This window comes from Dysidea avara, chromosome 2, assembly GCF_963678975.1.
Source record: "Dysidea avara chromosome 2, odDysAvar1.4, whole genome shotgun sequence".
Classification (NCBI taxonomy): domain Eukaryota; kingdom Metazoa; phylum Porifera; class Demospongiae; order Dictyoceratida; family Dysideidae; genus Dysidea; species Dysidea avara.
Window position 1 is genome coordinate 19,882,969 of NC_089273.1, and position 19,127 is coordinate 19,902,095.

The window sequence follows — 19,127 nt, forward strand, 5'->3', positions numbered from 1 at the left end:
AGGATATCTAGGATATCATTGTTATCAACCGAGGCAAAACCGAGGTGTTGATAACTAGATATCCTACAAGTGCAGGTGGGATTTAACTAGCTTCTATCCCAAACTTTGAAGTAGTCTAGTTCATAAACAATGTGTTAATAAGCATGTCAGTTGTGTATGGCTTAATTGTTTGCTAAATAAGTAATTTTTGTAATGGTATGGCTTCAATTTTTGCTGAACAGGTAGTTTTATAGTGTGTATGGTTTCAAATTTTGCTGAAGTTGTAGATTTTATGGTGCACATGGCTTCAATTTGCCTTGATTACACTTCTTTTAATCAAATGTGTAAATTCCATATATGTACTGGGGTTTAACTACCATGCACTGGGATTTAACTATCATACACTCCCAGTTTTTTTTTACTTTGATGTATGGCTTCAGTGGGATAGAAGCAGCCCATAATAATTATTATGAATCACAGAACTGAATAATTACACATGGTACTAATGAGTATAGGTATTGAGTATTTCTGTATGTGATGATGGTTCGGTAAATCTGTATTATTATGATAGTGCTATGCTAATGAAGCCTTGTATAGTCTATTCATCAACCGCAGTAACTACAATACATGCATTATGTACCTACCTTTCACTTTCTTTGTGTTCTACTATCATGTAGGTATTGATAGGAGGTAATGTGTGAATTCTTCAGTATTTTGCCTCCGTAGTATGGTATGAAAGATTGCAGAGGCACTTCTCATACTATGACGCTGTATAACACAGAAGCAAAATGGTCACATTGCAATCGATGATCAGGATGTGCGTAATTTCCTAGATTTATTGCAAAGGCTCTTCTTAATTAATTGTGATGATGCATAATCATAATCGGTAAAACATAGCTGAAAAGAAGTGGGATAGTGACTTTACATTTCAGTCAATAACATTAAGCATGTGTTTGGTTACATGATTAATGTGTCTGATGTTATTCTTTCCTTTGAATTACGTTACTGCAAATAAAGTAAACAAACAAGTGTGAGATAAAACTGTGAAATTTTACTTTGGATCACAGAAAACAATTATACACTGCAACAGGGGCAGGTACAGGAGCTGAGGGGCACAAACAGGCTAGTGTGGGTGGGACAACATGTTCTCTCGTTATTTGCTATATTTTAATCAGGAAATAATCTCCTCTCAGTAAGTGCCTCGACTCACTATTGATTTTTTTGTCATTTTGGGCTTTAAAGATAGTTGTGAAGTCTAATAACTGTTTACAAGGTTATGAATGTCTTAAACACCCGAAACAATAATAATTATTATTAGAGGTGCTTAGTACGCTTGAAAAGTACTGAGTGAAAGATTGCTTGACTTTGGTTTCAAGTGAGTCAGTTTGCAGTAATATGCATATTTTTCAATTGATTTTGGCTTAACAAGGTTTAGTATTTCAATCAAAAGAATATGGCTCCTCCACAATGGGAAGGGGTGTTTGCATCCAAATTCTACTAATAGTGTAGCTGAGGGTGTAAGTCACATATTTTGTTTCATTACATCTGTGATCCTGTTAAATGTCTAAATTTTCCTATGCTTGTTAATATAACAGCATGATCATGTGATGCCATTGAATAATGAGGAGCCAGATGAGGTTACAGATCTAGCACTTATATTACCAAAGGTCAAAATTTTCTAAAAGACCAGTGTAATTCTATTCTAATAGAACAGTAAGTCAATGTAATAACAATATCAGACATGGGTCAAGCACTTCTTGAAGCACATCTCAAGCACTTTAGCAAGTGCTTAATTAAGTACAAGCACAAGCACAAATGCTTAAATGCTTCAATTACAAAATGAAGCACTATAAAAGTGCTTGATACCATTACTCAATTACTTGTTACAGTTTGCATTGTCACAACTGTGAATTTACTGTCTTAGGTATTTATTTATTATTACAATGAACAATCATTAATCAGTGAAATGTTTCATCCTTTAACCTACATTTCTCAGGCCTGAATACTTTTCCTGCGATATTAAACAACCGTCCTACACAGAAGCTGATTATGCAGGAAGACCAGAAGGACTGCTATACCACATTGGACACTTCATTTTCAGATGGTGATATTCAACATGTTCCCATAAGTGGTTTGTCTTGTAGATGTAGCAAAAGAGGGATCTCTTGTATAGATCTCTGGTTGCCACCATTATCACACCCTGTTATGGTAGATATTTATTTGCCATATTATTATAGTTGCTGTAGAGATTTTCTTACTGTTCCATTCAATCCAACACAATTGGCTGAAACTTTGGCCTCTGTTGCTACAGTTAGCAGAGAAGCAATAAAAATAATTCAAGGAATGTGTGAAATATTGAGAATATTTGCTTGGCTGGTCATGTATGGTAAAACGCTGAGCTGCCCAAAAGGTGGTGGTTTTATCAGGAAGGGCAATAATGTAATTGTCATGCATACATACGTACTACTTTAGTGTGGCTGTTCAAATAGCCACTTGGGATTTAACTTGCATATTGCTTGGAAAAAATCATGGGAACACAGTTCGCCCATCACCCAAACTGTTAAATATTTAACTCATTATAATGAGCAATATCAAGGGCATACACAGGGGGTTCAGATGATTCAGTTCAGATAAACCCTCATTTCAGAAGCAGAAAATTTTAAAATGAAATACAGTATCACACCAATTTACAGCCTTGGAGCTCTCTGGTAGCTACTTGCACACTGGAGTGGACTAGGAGGAGACAATACAAATTCAACAGAATTTTTGGTAAAATTTGTGTCATTTACATATGTACCATTACAGCCATTTCTTGGCCACCAACTTGGATTTCACATTTTTTTCACCATAGCTTTTAAGGGCAGCTCTGTGCTAGTCTTAATGGGAAAATCCTGTATCATCGATGAATGGAGTAATGTACCATGTGATCAACAGCACACCTTATGGAAACATATGGTGGAAATGGTAAAGAACTGACACATGTTGCAAGACAGCAGTTGTAATAAAATTTGATAAGATGTGTTATCAGGTTAGTACTAACTATGAATAGCTGATGTATAATTACAAGATAAATGCTTGTTTGTTTGTCACAAGTTGCAGACATATGATGTCTTGAATATATTGGAGTACAAGTCAAGTCTCAAGACCTGACCATCAACAGCAGGACCATGAATAATGTTTATATTTGAAAGAAAAATTTGCAAGGGGATTCGAGTGTGGAGGGCTTCAGTGTGCCTGAAAATGAAAGTTGGCCATCAGTATGTTAATTTCACACAATGTCTTGAATATATTTTATGTCAAGTCTGAAGTTACTGACTATCAACAGGAGTACCAAGAATATTGTTTATTTTTGGCCATTTAAGTTTTGGTATGCAAACGATTCAAGTGTGAAATGTCCGGTGTGTCAGGAAGTGAAAGTTGGCCGCCAGTATGCTATCTAGAAGTGGTGTGACTAGGCCTGCGAAAACAAGGCATGTGGGCACAAACTACATTCTGTCACACAACAGGTCATATCTCAGTATTGGAACAGAAAATATACATTCTGTAACTTGCACCATCACGCCAATTAAATGTGTACCTAGAGCTAAAAATTGCATTACAATAGCATAATGCTATAGAAAGATATGAGTGATGGAAGTTTTAAAAAGTAGGCAAAAATCATGTGCCCACATGTCCTATTTTCAGAGGCCCAGTCACAATTAGCAATACAGTAGTTTTATAGTACCTATAAGCTGCATAAACAGCAGTGTGTATGGGTTTTAGCTAGTTAGCTGCACAAACAGCACCTTTAATATTACTGCCTAATTATATATAAGGGTGCATTTTGTGTATATATAATTTTTGTTCAAATATGGTCTAGGGGGCAGTACTGCTAGGGGAAGCACCCAGGCTTTCCCCCAACACATCAGTTTACTTTGAATCCAAACCCCCTTCCAGATAATCTTGGCTTTGCCCTTGGACATGGAGCATTTAATCGTGAGTTTGGGCTAAAGAACTCAGTATAGTTGCTAAGTTCTGATTACTTGATAGTTACTAGATGAGTGATCAGTAAAATAATAGGTTTAGCCATGGATACGTATTTCTACCCACTATGTACTTATGTAGTCTTGCAGCACCTGCTCTTTTGCATAGAGGAAGAGTCTGGTCACTCTAGCATTCAAAATTTGCAGCATGTTACAGAAAACAGGTAATAACAATCAGATTGTGGTGTTGGTAGTTACTCAATTTTTGTGACATTTGTTTTGAAGTTACTATAAACTCTTGGAAACTCAGTTACAATGTTGTACGGAAACTCATATGTAAGGCGAATTTGGAATTTGCATGATGATCCTTCACTTTAAAAGCCTGTAGGCCATGTGTGATATGAGATTTTGCCGATATCCTGATAACCGATATTGGATAATATTTTCAAGCTGATAAATGCAGCCGATCCAATATAGCTCAGCATGTCTATCATGTAGCAATTTTTACTAGAAATTTGATTGCGAAGGATAAATTTAGTTTATTTTAACAGAAATATTGCAATAAAAACAGCTGACAGTACACTGAAGCAGTAATAATGACATTTTAATGTAGGAGAATGTAACTCTATGCATTTGTAAACATCATCAGCATGTATTTCTAAATACATACATATATCTGTATCTGCTGCTTTTTCATTGTGGTGTCGATCCGATACCAATATACAAAAAACACAGTTGATATATGGTTTTTCCAATAACCGAACCAATTATTGGTGCACATTACTAAACAGGCTGATTGTGTGACAGACATTGCACACATGCACAATACAGATCGGATCTGAGGGGGGGAAGAAAAGCCCCCCCTTGGCCCTTCTCTTGCCTCCCTTGGACTTACAAGACTATATTGGCACCAGAAACAAGGATCATGCATTCATACTAGTGCTGGGGGTATACTGGTACATTTATCGTTTACGATAAATACCTGTATACCGGAATGTCAATCAACATACCGTCATATCATTTAGTGGTACTGTAATGCTGTAAGCAGACATCCCTAAGGGATTAGTAGCATTTTAATTGAGTTTTTGCTGTTTGCAAAGTGGTGACCATATGCTCTTCCTTGAATACACTTTGTGGTCACCTGTTTTGTGGTCACCCACAGCATACAGTAAACAAATTCTGTGGTTAAGACTAGGGCTGAGCGATACTACCATTTTAGCGATATATTGCGATGTTTTTAAAGTATCGATATCGCGATATTTTCCATGCCTGTACAGTATTGTCATTAAAAATCCATTTGTTATGCTGTACTAGGCTCAAGAATCCTAGTAAGTCATAACCTGGTTACCCCTGCAGAGAGGTGCGAACACCATAACATAACTTCAAAGCATGTATTACAATAACTGTTACTGTAAACAACGATGACAGTGGCTAGTTTGATGCTTTTAAAGACTTCCTACAGGAATACTGAGGAATACACTATGTAGCACCAGCTATGATTGACATATTTGTAAGTATCATGAACTATTCAGTATCATGAATAGTGGCTTTAGTATCGATAGTGATACTAAAATGGCAGTATCGCTCAGCTCTAGCTAAGACACAGTACCAACCTACTTGCAGACTATGTATTTATAAATTGTTGACCATTAGCAGCTTTTCTTTGTGGGATGACACCTTACAACCCTTTCTGCTTTTCTTGTCTTTTACTTTTTACTATGAATAATGACAATATTATTATTGTAATATCATGATATTTAGTGCATAAGATATATTGTTCTCATTTTTTCAACATCGCCAAGCACTAATTCACACTGTATCCAGTACAGAAATCCAACAGGCAAACAGCACACTTTACAGTATAAACTGTATACTGTGAAGAAATTAAACAGATAAGTTAGAGTTTTTGTAACAAAAGATCGAAATACTCTAATAGAGCAGTCACTACTCTAATAGAACAGTCACAATTCTAATGTCACTGACTGATAATTTTGCAAATTATAATGATACTTCCTTACTTTGTTTAGTACACTTTACCAGGTTAATGTAACTGAATTATATGTCTTGCGAAGCATGCATTTTGCTAGCTAAATGGCTATCAACCCAAATTAAACCCTAGGGGTCTAACCTTAAAATTTTCTCAGAAGATAAACTAGAGTCTTGGAAAGTATATGCCACTCATTCATCCAGCAAAGTTATGAAAATTAGTATAAATTGTGTACTAGAGTTCCATTCTACTCCTCTTAGTGGAATAAACTCTGTTTTATTCTATAACTTCTTGCCCCCTCAGCCCCACAGCAGTGTCTCCTAGATTTGCCTATGTGGATCGCAAATACAGAACATGTGAACAGATGCAAAATTCAGTGTGAGTGAGTTTTGAATTCATCAAAGTTTATTTTGCCAAATGGATTTCTTGTGGCATTTCACCGAAGTTTAATCCCGCCAATGTTTCCCTCGATAGCTGTTTAGAAACTGTACCAAATGTTACCTTTCATATAAACCATTTTATCATGTTTACTCCAAAGGGTGTGTGGAAAATTAGTGAAACCACTTAACAGGGGCTTGCCCATGTATGCTGTAAAAGGCATTTATCACAACAATTGAAAAACAACCTAGTAGGGCTGCAATGGAAGCTATACTGTAGTCTGTAGTCTATGAACACTATCAGTTTGACTGATGGCTATGGTAAAGAACGATAAAAGGTAACATAAAAGTGCACTTATTGTATGTTTATAAATATACCAAAGGTTTTCCTTAATTGAACTAGAAACATTTCTGTGAAAGAATTAGGGCAGTAGCTGTAGCCAGTTTTCTACTACGCTTGATTGAAGTCATCAGGCAGACAGGCAGGCATTAGAAAATTCCATTGAATAAATCGTTTTTAAAATTATGTAGCAACTTAACAGAAACATTTCAGGCGATCTGAAGATACCTTTAGGCTTAATTTTACCCAACCAATACTGTCATGATGTTGTGAGGAAACATCAAAGCAGGTATTTAGGTTATACTATAATACAGACCATGCACACACCTTTGCTGTCCTACTTAACAGTACTATCATACTGTACAATAAACTGGTGACTGATTTTTAGAGGTACTGTAGCACAGCATCATTTTGTATCTACTTTTCATCTAGTGTAGTTTTATAGCCAAGTAGAATTTGTGAACTCAGTGGGTTTTGATCAGGTAGTCACTTATACACTTAATTTGATCACTGCATCCAAATCATATTAAATACTTGACATACCTCACTACAGTACTCTATGTCATTGCATGTGTTCTTACCAATATTGAGGACAACGTGAAATTTAAAAGTTGCACCATCATCATCAGAAATATTCAGAACACTTGGTCCCAGTCTAGCAAACAATGGTAGAGGACATAATGCACTGTTGGGACCAGTAGTCTTTCCTATTGTCTGTGATACATGTCCATATATGGCTCTTGCAATTTGCCCATGTTCAAACTTGCATGTTATAGTAGTGTCTGGGTTAGGAAAACAAGGTCCTTTAATAGTTACCAGTCCACCTCCAGTGAGTGGAATAAACTTCCTATCTACCACACCAGCACCTACATAGACATAATTTTATAAATTATGAAGTAACAACATAATGTTGCATAACTATTGGACTCTACTTTCACAATACACAATGACATTAGCTTGACAAGACTTTGAATTACATTAAATATCTACAGATACTGTATACATACATACCAAAAAACTTACAATCAAGACACATGGTATTTTGTGCGGCCAAGAAGCACCTGTGAGTATATCGGCAGGAAGCTAAAGGAAAATGTGATTTTCGCACCTCCATTGGTCTGTGCTACCTTGATGATTTTAGTTGTGGCCATGCCTGCCAATGTCAGTACTCCACATATCAAATTTGAGCAAAATTGCTTCAAGCGTTCCCAAGATATGCGACTTCAAAAATAGGCTTCATTTCTTCGTTTTTTATATTCTTTCATATTTTTTCCTTTTTGCACACCTACAAAAACTGCCATAAAACGTGAACGCCATACCCGATTGCCTTGCAATTTGGCACACAGAAGAGTGGTATAAAGGCACATCTTGGTACAAGGTTTGGCTGGAATACGACAAACAGTCAAGGAATTATTAGCGGATTATTCACGAAAGATAACACCAATATTTTGTCATACCTACAAGATAAGCCGCTTATAGGAAGAAACTGAAAATTGATACGTGAATAGGTTAAACCTCAAACCTTTTGTAGTTTGAAAGTAATCCAGTTAAAGAATATGAAGATACAACAAAAAAACCCAAGTGTGTAATCGAGACTAGCTAATGAAAATCAATCACTTGCCACGCCTACTAGAAAACCCATTCAGGGGGAACCATATGAAAATTGGTATACAGATGGAATAATCATCTTAGAAAAGACCTTCAACCGTATAGAAGAATCAGACTTGAAGCAACAGAGTTATAACACAAAATCCAACTTGGTGTAGCAAGTGCAAAATCAAGATCAAGGCACACGATAGTGTCGTGTGGCCAAGTACTGCTAGTGCGGGTGCACCACAGACAAGTTTGTATTTTACAGGAACCAACAAAATGCCATTTTCACGCAACCGTAGCTTGATAATGGCAGGATGGAAATTATCCATTTTTGCTGTGGAAACTCCCTTGGATTAGGGAACCTCCCATTCCAAATTTGAGATGAATCTGCCCATCCATCACTGAGATACACGCCTTCAAAATTCGTCTGATTTTCTTCATATTTTTCTTAATCTTTTTCTTCTTCGTCTCGCACACTGTAGAAAAATTGTAATAACTTGCATGTGCTTTGGTCAATTTACTTAAAATTAGGAGGGACATAGGAACGTAATACTGCACATTTACAGTCCAATTGTGGTACAGATCAGACTAAGAACAAGGGAACTATGCGTGATGTTTCAAAACTCCAACGGAGATTTGTTTTTACGCCTCCAGGGTGAACCGCTTGACAGAATTATTCAAAAATCGGTCTGTATATGGAGTAGCTATCATAGTGCAAATCTTTTGTGGTTTGAAAGAAATCGCAGCAACAGTCATGGAGTTATAACAAAAATGCCAACTATGTGTAAAAAGCGCACGATTGAGTTTTGCTAATATAATAGTATTATTAGTCACACCTACCAGGCAAACTATTGTATGGAATCAGCTGGAAACAGGTACATAAGTAGATTAATTGTTTTAGAACAAGCTTTCAGTGGTTTATAAGGAATCAGATTAAAAAACCACTGAATTACACTATGAAAGTCAACTAGGTGTACCAAGTGAGTGATAGATATATACTCTAATAGTGCAGTCACCCTAATAGAACATTCAGCTTCATAATATTTTTTTCTGTTAGAACATTCAGCTACAGTATAGTCACCATGTAGATTATTCAGCTAACAAAAAGTTACCCAAAAGAGAGTTCAACTACAATCAAGTCACCCTGTAGAGAGTTCAACAACAAAAAAATTACCTTGTAGAGAGTTCAGTTACAAACAAGTCACCTGTAGAGAGTTTAACTACAAACAAGTTACCCTGAAGAGAGTTCAGCAATAAACAAGTCACCCTGTAGACTTCAGCTACAAATAAATAACCCTGTAGAGAGTTCAGTTACAAATAAGTCACCCTGTAGAGAGTTCAACTACAAACAAGTCACCCTATAGAAAGTTCAGCTACAAACAAACCACTCTGTAGAGAGTTCAGCAACAAACAAGTCACCCTGTAGACTTCAGCTACAAACAAGTTACCCCTTGTGGAGATTTCTGCTACAAAGTTGTCTACCTGTGGGAGAGAGTACATGTTATAATTTTCGTACAGTATTAATTTTTGTAAAAAAATGTATCATAAAAAAGTATCCATAGAATTCGGGCCTTGATGTCTTCTCTTTTCTGCAGAAAAAGACAAGTACAAGAACTACAAAGCTGGCCACAGGCTGGCTTTGGAGTATACAAATACAGCCTCCAAAAAAGCCAGGGTGAAAAAAGATGTGAAATCAAAGGTGGCGGCCAAGAAATGGCTGTGATGGTAGGTTAATAGCAAAAATTTAATAATGACAATTCAGGTGAATTTGGTCTAGGAGAAGGCACCACAAATTCACCTAATAAATTGTCGTTATTAAAATTTTTGCCATTAACCTACCATCACAGCCATTTCTTGGCCGCCACCTTTGATTTCACATATTTTTCCACCATGACTTTTTGGAGGCCGCACCCTTTTTTCACAGCTTGGCTGTTTTTGTATAGACACTCTAATCAAGCAGTCACCCTAATAAAGCAGTCAGCTAAGAAATAAAGAAATAATTTACTATATTTAAGTGTTCAACTATGTCCTGTAGAGAATTTAACTCACCACCCTGTATACAACTGAACTACAAAAAGTCATCTTCTAGAGAGATCAGCTAGAAACTAGTCACTCTGCAAAGTGTTAAACTACTGATACATTCAGTCACCCTGAAGAGCGTTCAGCTAGAGTCACCCTGTAAAGAAATCGGCTAGAAACAAGTCACCCTGCGAAGAGATCAGCTAGAAACGAGCCACCCTAAAGAGAATTCAACTATATTTCAAGTCACTCTGTAGAGAGTTCAGATAGAAACAAGTCTCCCAGTCGAGAGATCAGCTACATAATCATCCTGTAGAGAGTTCAGCTAGAAACAGGTCTCCCAGTAGAGATATCAGCTACATAATCATTCTGTATAGAGAGATCAGCTGGATACAAATCACCTTGTAGAGGTACCTACATGTTACCCTGTGGAGAAATCAGCTAAACACAAAGAGAGATTAGCTAGAAACAAGTCACTCTATAAAGATCAGCTAGAAACAAGTCACCCTGCAGAGAGTTCAGTAGAACCAAGCTGTCCTGTAGAGAGATCAGCTATAAACAAGTCACACAGTAGAGATATCAGCTAGAAGATCTCCAGCTAGAAACAAATCACGCTGAACCAGAGACAATTATAATTTTTTCAAATCCCAGTGAAAATGTCAGGCAACCTAAAGCATTACCTGACATTGACATGCTACTGTTTTATACACTTCATTGGAAACCCTTATGATACATTGATAAAATAGAGTGACTCAACCTATAAAACAACCATTGTTGTCTAATTGATTGACAATGAAACTCTCTAACTTCCTTCTATTTTGATCTGATATTTTGTTAGGCAGGTTCCATTATGGTCAGCCATGCATGACATTTGCCTGACAAATGGCCTGTGTCAGGCAGTAATAATTGACTCTGCGCTGAACAGAGATCAGCTAGAAACAAGTCACCCTGCAAGAGTTCAGCTACTTTTCAAGTCACTCTTACAGAGATCAGCCATAAACAAATCACCCTACAGAGAGATTAGCTAGAAACAAATCACCCTGTAGAGAGATCAGCTAGAAACAAGTCACCCTGCAGAGAGTTCAACAATGTTTCAAGTCACCCTGTAGAGAGCTAAGTAGAAACAAGCTGCCCTGCAGAGAGATCAGTCACTGTGTACAGAGAGTTAATGCAGCTATAAGCAAGTTGCCATGAAGAGAGGTCTGCTAGAAAAAAATAGCCCTGTAGAAAGAGATCAGCTTGATCAAGTCACCCAGTAGTGAGTTCAACTGTATTTCAATTAACCCAGTGAAGAGTTCAGCTAAAAACAAGTCACTCAGTAGAGATATGAGCTACATAATGATCCTGTAGAGAGATCAGCTGAACACAAATCACCTTGACCTTGTAGAGAGATCAGTTAGAAGCAAGTCATCCTGTAGAGAGATCAGCTGGAAATAAATCACCTTGTAGATCTAGAAACGAGTCACCCTGTGGAAGATCAGCTAGAAAAAAAAGATTAGCTAGAAACAAATCACTATGTAGAAAGATCAGCTAGAAACAAGTCACACTGTGGAATGATCAGCTGGAAGCAAAGAGAAATTAGCTAGAAACAAATCACTCTGTAGAAAGATCAATCTCTTAGTAGAGAGGTTAGCTAGAAACAAATCACCCTGTAGAGAGATCAGCTAGAAACTAATTACCCTGTAGAGAGATCAGCTAGAAACAAGTCATCCTGTAGAGAGACCAACTGGAAACAAATCACATTGTAGAATTAGAAACAAGTCACCCCGTGGAAAGATCAGCTGGAAACAAAGAGAAATTAGCTAAAACAAATCAGTCTGTAGAAAGATCAACTAGAAACAAGTCACCCTGCAGAGTGTTCGATAAAAACAAGTTGGCCTGTAGAGAGATCAGCTATAAACAAGTCACACAGTAGAGATATCAACTAGAAACAAATCTATTAGTAGAGAGATCAGCTAGAAAAAGTTATGCTGTAGAGATATATATCAGCCAGAAACAAATCAAGATCTGCTAGAAACAAATCGCCCTGTAGAGAGATCAGCTAGAAACAAGTCACCCTGCAAGGATTTCAGCTACATTTCAAGTCACCATGTAGAGAGATCAGCTAGAAACAAGTCATTGTGTATAGAGAGTTCGTGCAGCTATAAGCAAGTCACTATAAAGAGATCAGCAGAAACCAATCACCCTGTAAAGAGATCAGCCAGAACTAAATCACCCTGTAGAGAGATCAAAGTCACCCAGTAGAGAGTTCAACTACATTTCAAATCACCCTGTAGAGAGTTCCACTAGAAACAAGTCACCCTATAGAAAGTTCAGCTACATTTTGTGGAGTGTTTGAGGAGGTATGTTCCTGAACCATTTTTGGCAGGTTTTGATAAACCTATTTTTTGCCATTTTTGGCAACTTTCAAAGCTGCCAAAACTGGCAACTTCAAAAGCTGCCTAAACTGGCAACTTCAAAAGCTGCCAAAACTGGCAACTTCAAAAGCTGGCAACTTCTAGAGCTGCTTCAAAAACATATCACTAGCAGCTTTATGTTATTTCCAAAAGTGGCATAAATTCCATGTCCTTTTATAGTTGCAAAAGTATCTTTTAATTGTGGGATTGAATTTCAATTTGGGGTTTCAAAACTGGAAGCTTTTATAGCTACCGAAATTGGCAAGATTATAAGTCCAAACTTGGTAAGTTTATAAAATTTTCAAAATGGGAAAGTTCTGTAATTACCAAAATTGGCAAGTTTCGTAATATCCAATGTTGGTAAGTTTATACTTTCCAGTTTGAATTTCCAAAATTGGCGAGTTTGAATTTCCAAAATTGGCAAGTTTGAATATCCAAGATTCCATTATTGGCATGAAGTAGGCATGCCAAACTTGGCAATAAAAACGATAATTATGAACATCTTATTTCTTGCCATAAATGGAAACTCAAACCCACAATCAATGGTTACACACATCACTATATAAGTAAAACCCGATACCTTCCAATTTTGGAATAACTGTTAAGTGAGAGAAATTGAAGCACTTACTGGTTCCATGACAAAGCTGTGTATACTCTCCTTAGCTTGCCAAGGAAAATACGTTGCTCTATTTTTTGCAATAATTCAGATCCCACATAATGCCAATGTTGGCAATAATGGGGGTTACGAATTTTTGCCAAATTTGACAAAAAAGGTCCTGCCAAATTTGGGCTTAAAAGAGCCAGTTTTGGAAGCTTGGTAACTTTTACATTAATTCTGTTGTTGTCACAACTTTGAAGTTGCATTTCGTAAATTGCCAACAATGGCAAAATAGAATTCTTTACATTGCCATACTTTGCTTTTAAGGGTATTCCAACTTTGGCAATAACCTAAAAGCTGCAAAATATGGAACCCAATAGATTGACAAAAATGGCAACATGTTGGATTTACATTTGGCAAAATATGGACAATGCTAAATTTACCAACATCTGGGATAAGCCTAATTTTGCCACAATTGGCAAAAATATGATACCAAATGTTGCCAAAACTGGCAAAAAGCAGGTTTATCAAAACCTGTCAAAAATGGCTGTTGAACATACCTGGTTTGAGCTAGATATAAGCCACCTGTGGATAGTTCAACTACAAACAATTCTCTCAGTAGAGAAATCAGCTAATGTAGAAGCAAGTTATCCTACAAAGAATTCAATTACATTTCTGTAGAGAGGTCAGCCAGAAACAAGTAACCTTGTAAAGATATCAGCTACATTTCAAATCACCTGTCTTGAAACAAATTATTCTGCAGAGAGATCTGTTAAGAACAAGTCACCCTGTATAGAGAGTACAGCCAGAAAGAAGTCATGCTGTAGAGAGATTAGCTAGCTAGAAACAAGTCACCATGTAGCAAGATCAGCTATATTTCAAATCACCCTGTAGAAATATTACAGTAGCTTGGACTCTCTGCAGGGTAATTAAGCTGATCTCTCATGGTGCCTGGTTTCCAGATTTCTCTACAGGATGATTTTTCTATTTGATCGCTCTACAGCGTGATTTGTTTCTAGCTGATCTTTCTACAGGGTGACTTGTTTCTCTAACTGATCCTTCTATGGGATGATTTGTTCCAACCTTGCTTCAAGTCACCCTGTTGAGAGTTCAGCTACAAACAAATCTCTCAGCAGTTAGAAACAAATTTCCCTGTATAGTATTCAGTTAGAAACAAATCACCCTGTACAGAGATCAGCTATTACCCTGCAAAGAGTTCAAAAAATTTTCATGTACCCTATACAAAGATGAGCTTGAAACAAATCACCCCGTAGAGAGAACAGTTAGAAATAAGTCACCCTGTCTCTGGAGAGATCAGCTTGAAACAAGTCAGATAAGTAAAATCACCCTGTAGAAAGAACAGCTCACCCCATAGAAGGATCAGTTAGAAACAAATCACCCTGTAGAGATCAGATAGAATCAAGTCACTCTGTAGAGAGTTCAGCTAGAAACATGTCACCCTGTAGAGAGTTCACCTAAAAGAGAACTATCTTGTTGAAAGTTCAATTATCTTGCAATTTTTCTGCTAGGTTATGATTCATTCTGGGGTGAGTTCAGCTACAAACTGTTCACCATGTAGTCTAAGAGTACAGCTACATTGCGAGTTTCCCTGTAGAAACTAGAAATTTCATACACATTTCCCTGAAGAATATTCAGCTGCAAATAATTCAGCCTGTATTGAGTTAATTAATGATTAATACACAAAATAGTAATAATTACTGAATAACATTGTTAAAAATATACATGTATAGCTAAATAAACAATTAAAATGTCTCCGTAATATCCATAGCTAATCGTGATTCCTATAGAAAAGAAAAGACAAGCTGAAAGTAATACCCAAAGCTGGCCATAGCTGGCTTTAGGTATGAAATTGCAAAAAAAGTGATATTTAATCAAAACAGCCTAGCTGTAAAAAAGGTGTGGCCTCCCAAAATAAGCCAGGGTGAAAAGACCAAGGTGACGGCCAAGGAATGGTTGTGATGGTAGATTAATGGCAAAAAATTATAACAACAATACAGGTGAATTTGTGTTGCCTCCTCCAAGTTTCACTAGGATTCAGCACAAAATTCACCTAAATTGTCGTTATTAAATTTTTTGCAATTAGCCTACCATTACAGCCATTTCTTGGCTGCCACCTCGGATTTCACATCTTTTTTCTCCCTGGCTTTTTTGGAGGCCGCACCCTTTTTTACAGCTTGGCTGTTTTTGATTAGATTAAAATACACAAAATATTTGGTTCAGTCATAACTTGTCAAATAAATTTCAACTTAATAAAGTAAGTTAGGAACCTTTACATAATCAAAATACATATTAATTTTAATGTATTTTTATATTTTATGATTTTGAAGTATTTAAGTAGGGCAAACACTCAATTATCAAAACCGGAGGAGACGGTTCCGTTGATCAGGCCTGAGCCAGACAAATAATCTGGAGCTGGACCAACTAGCTGACCAGCTCGAACTATATTACTTCCATGCACTCTGGACGATCACACCTACACGTACATTTCAGATGTTATTGAAAATGTATAGCACAAGTAGTTACCTATAGTTTCTCAGCCTAACTAAAGCACAAAACTACACGTACAGCACTTCCGATTACCTTACAGTACAGCATAGTATGGGCTTTATCCAAAATTATGTCACAGACATAAAATGGCGGCTGTAGTGTGGGGACGTTTGTAAAATTTGTATGGGCGACTATGGAAAGAAAAATTTTGAACGGAAATATCTCAGCGAAGAAGGAAGATATCAAACTCTAACCAGCAGGTACGGCTATAAGACATTACAATACATGCGTAAAAGCAATTTTCAGTTGATTTTCAAAACAACGCTAGATTCCTATTCTTTCAGCTAATTTATAACCATACCTGCTGGTTAGAGCTCGATATCTTACATCTTGGCTGAGATATTTCCGTTCAAAAAACTTCTCCCCATAGTCGCCCATACAAATTTTACGAACGTCCCCACACTACAGCGGCCATTTTTATGTTTGTGACGTAATTTCAGATAAAGCTCATTCGTATCGTTTTGTACAGATAACGATTGTGGGTTCTACGTATCACGTGTACAGACAATTTATCACGTGTACGGCAGGTGCCTTCTTTGATTCTAAACCAGCACACTTATATCGCTTTTTGCAAGACGGTTGTCAGTTACAATGTATTTCGCTGGCAATATCACGTGAAAAACAGCAAATCAGATACTTTGAAAGAATTTGAAACTGTCTGGCCACCTATCATTGGTTGTTTTTCACGTGAGTCCTATTCAGAATTTTTGTACGACTGACAACCGAATCGCAAAAAGCGATGTTACAATTCAATCTTCATAAAATAATCATTAGCATTTCTTGGCTTAACTTCTTTTAGCTACTGGGCGAAGGAGTGGCAGTGACAACTAGGCGCCTCATTCCGCGGCATGAAGCTGTACACCCATACATTACATGGCGGCCATCTGGATGAAATCATTATCTATGATGAGATCTTGAGTAGAAATCACTCCTCTTCAACTACCCACTCATCTTGTCTAGATATAGAGCAAACTCTCAGTCTCACCCCACATCACACCATTTTTGAATAGTGATTGATCTCGTGATTGCATGTCCACCAATATATTTATGTGATGATCCATTCACTTCATTGCATACAAACCAGTAAGCATACAAACCAGTAAGTATACAAACCAGTAAGCATACAAACCAGTATAGCAAACTGCCTTTTCGTAGCTGTGTAGCTATTCACTGTATACAGCTAGCTGCCTACTTGTAAATACATTAATTATAGGATATTCTATATAATTATAAGGTGCATGGTGGTCATGTTGCATGGATTCCTGGGGAGAAAGTTGCAAGTTGCAAGCTAGTTTTTTTAGTATCAATTTTAAGGCAATTTCAAGCCTTTAAATAACTTGAAAAATTCTGCAGTTCCTGGGGGTTCCACCCCCAGACCTTCTTGAACTTCTAATTGCTATAACTAACTGTACACTGCATGAGTCACATAGCAAGTTTATGCTGTGTCACCTGTATGTCAGGTCTGCATTTACCTACCTATTATACATATATAGTGTACAAAGTCTGAAGAACAACAGATATAGGCTTGAGATTTATATTGCTAACTAGCAGTGAAATATCACTAATATTGCATATCTGAGTGTCTAATTTTCAAAAATTTTCTGTGGGGGCATGCCCCTAGACCCCCTTAGAATGCTTGTGCTTCGCACTTCGCAGAGTGTGCTTCACACACTATGTAGCAACTCCTCTCATTGGCAGCACCATGCATATAGTAGTAACTTCAACATATACAATGGCCTGACCAACTCAAATTTCCCTCCTCCGGCCCTGATTATAAATTACATTAGGAATACTAGTGTTTAAATTTGTTGGTATTGCTGCATGACTTGGCTGACAAATTATCTCAGACAGTAATCTATACGAGATCCACATACAACTTATATTTGACCTTCTTTACTTAACGCATCAAGAGCCAGATTTTGGGGTAGCTTTGGACACCAGATTGTACATCTTATCCAGACTCTGGTGGAAATTACCGCAGCATTTATAGTGCAGAATATATACGTAGGTTACTCACTATAGCAATAATCATCTTAAAGGAAAAGTAAACAAACTGCTATGTAACAATTGGGCATTACTCCATGTAGTCTATGGGAGCACACACTGCCACACTTTTTAGGCAAGAGAGCATGATTCCATGTAAGTTTGTGGAATATGCACAGCTTTATTCCTGTCAGCACAATTAAGTAATTTATTATCACATATAATCTGATCTCTGGATATTCTACACAGTGGATTACACTGACTTTACCTAGGCAAAATGTAAACAAAACATCTTGTATTATCAGGACACACTGGCAGTTTCAATCTTTTTCATCTCACTCAATTATGTTGAATTATATAGCTGTGTGTTGAAATATACATTTATATGTCAGCAACTGGTATATGTACTGTCAGTCTATGAACTATGCATCACTTAATATTTTATGTGTCATTTCATACATGCAATACCTTCATAGTTACAGCCAGACTTATTAATGCTTCTCTGATCGAGGCGTAACATCAATTTGTTCTTTTCACAATTTGGTATTCCATCATTTTGATCATCAGCTGAGCTTGTAGGATACTGAGCAGACTTCTCTGTGCCACTAAATCCAATATATGGCTGAGAACCTTTTTCAGTTGATAATGAATTCAAAACATTCACATTTTGGTACAAAAACATAGCAAAACTGTGTCTACCATTTGTAGTGAGAATAACAGTGAATGTGATAGGCTAAGGAGGAAAATAATGTGCAAGTTATGCCAGGAAACAAAGACAGCTATATAATGATGTCACACAATTATACATAGGTACACACACAATAGTTAGTTATTAGTAAAGTTACCTACAAGTAGACATCTTATCCATAATTCAGTCATGGGTTATTTATTTACTTTTTTAAGATTAGTAAACCAGTATATATATACCGCAACAAAAGAAAGAATGGTTGTGTAAATAAGCGCAATACACTGAAGTAGTCATGATTCATATAATATATACCATGACTAGTACTTAACATGCACAAAAACACACCCCATACTTAATGTTTACATCAGGGAACCCAACTATCAACTATTGAAAAGTAAAGTGGCCATTATGCTAGTAGCTATGTTCAGCCTGTTACACAGCATTACAATTACAAGAAATGCATCTGCAATCACTCCCAGTCACTATGAAAATATGCACAATTTCTGTTACAAATGTAGGGAAGCCATCAATCCACAAATCAACACCTTGCGCTGACAACGAAAAGAAATCAGACAGCCAAGGTAATTCCATGATGCACATATTGTAGGTACTGCAGTATGCCAAAAGGCACCTGCTG

General features: G+C 36.9%; 1 protein-coding gene and 1 long non-coding RNA gene across 2 annotated transcripts in view; one reads left to right on the plus strand and one right to left on the minus strand.

Moving 5' to 3' along the window:
• LOC136246787 (uncharacterized) overlaps positions 1-19,127 on the minus strand; it is a 41,753-nt gene that overhangs the window by 1,924 nt on the left and 20,702 nt on the right. The window contains exons 10-11 of the mRNA XM_066038346.1: positions 18,271-18,535; positions 7,227-7,511 (exon numbers count right to left, since the gene is read on the minus strand). Coding sequence (XP_065894418.1) covers positions 7,227-7,511; positions 18,271-18,535 — 550 coding nt within the window. The remainder of the gene's footprint in view (positions 1-7,226; positions 7,512-18,270; positions 18,536-19,127) is intronic.
• Positions 1,981-3,657, plus strand: LOC136246788 (uncharacterized). The gene is made up of 3 exons (XR_010696837.1): positions 1,981-2,748; positions 2,831-3,007; positions 3,073-3,657. It is a non-coding gene; the product is annotated as an uncharacterized lncRNA (long non-coding RNA).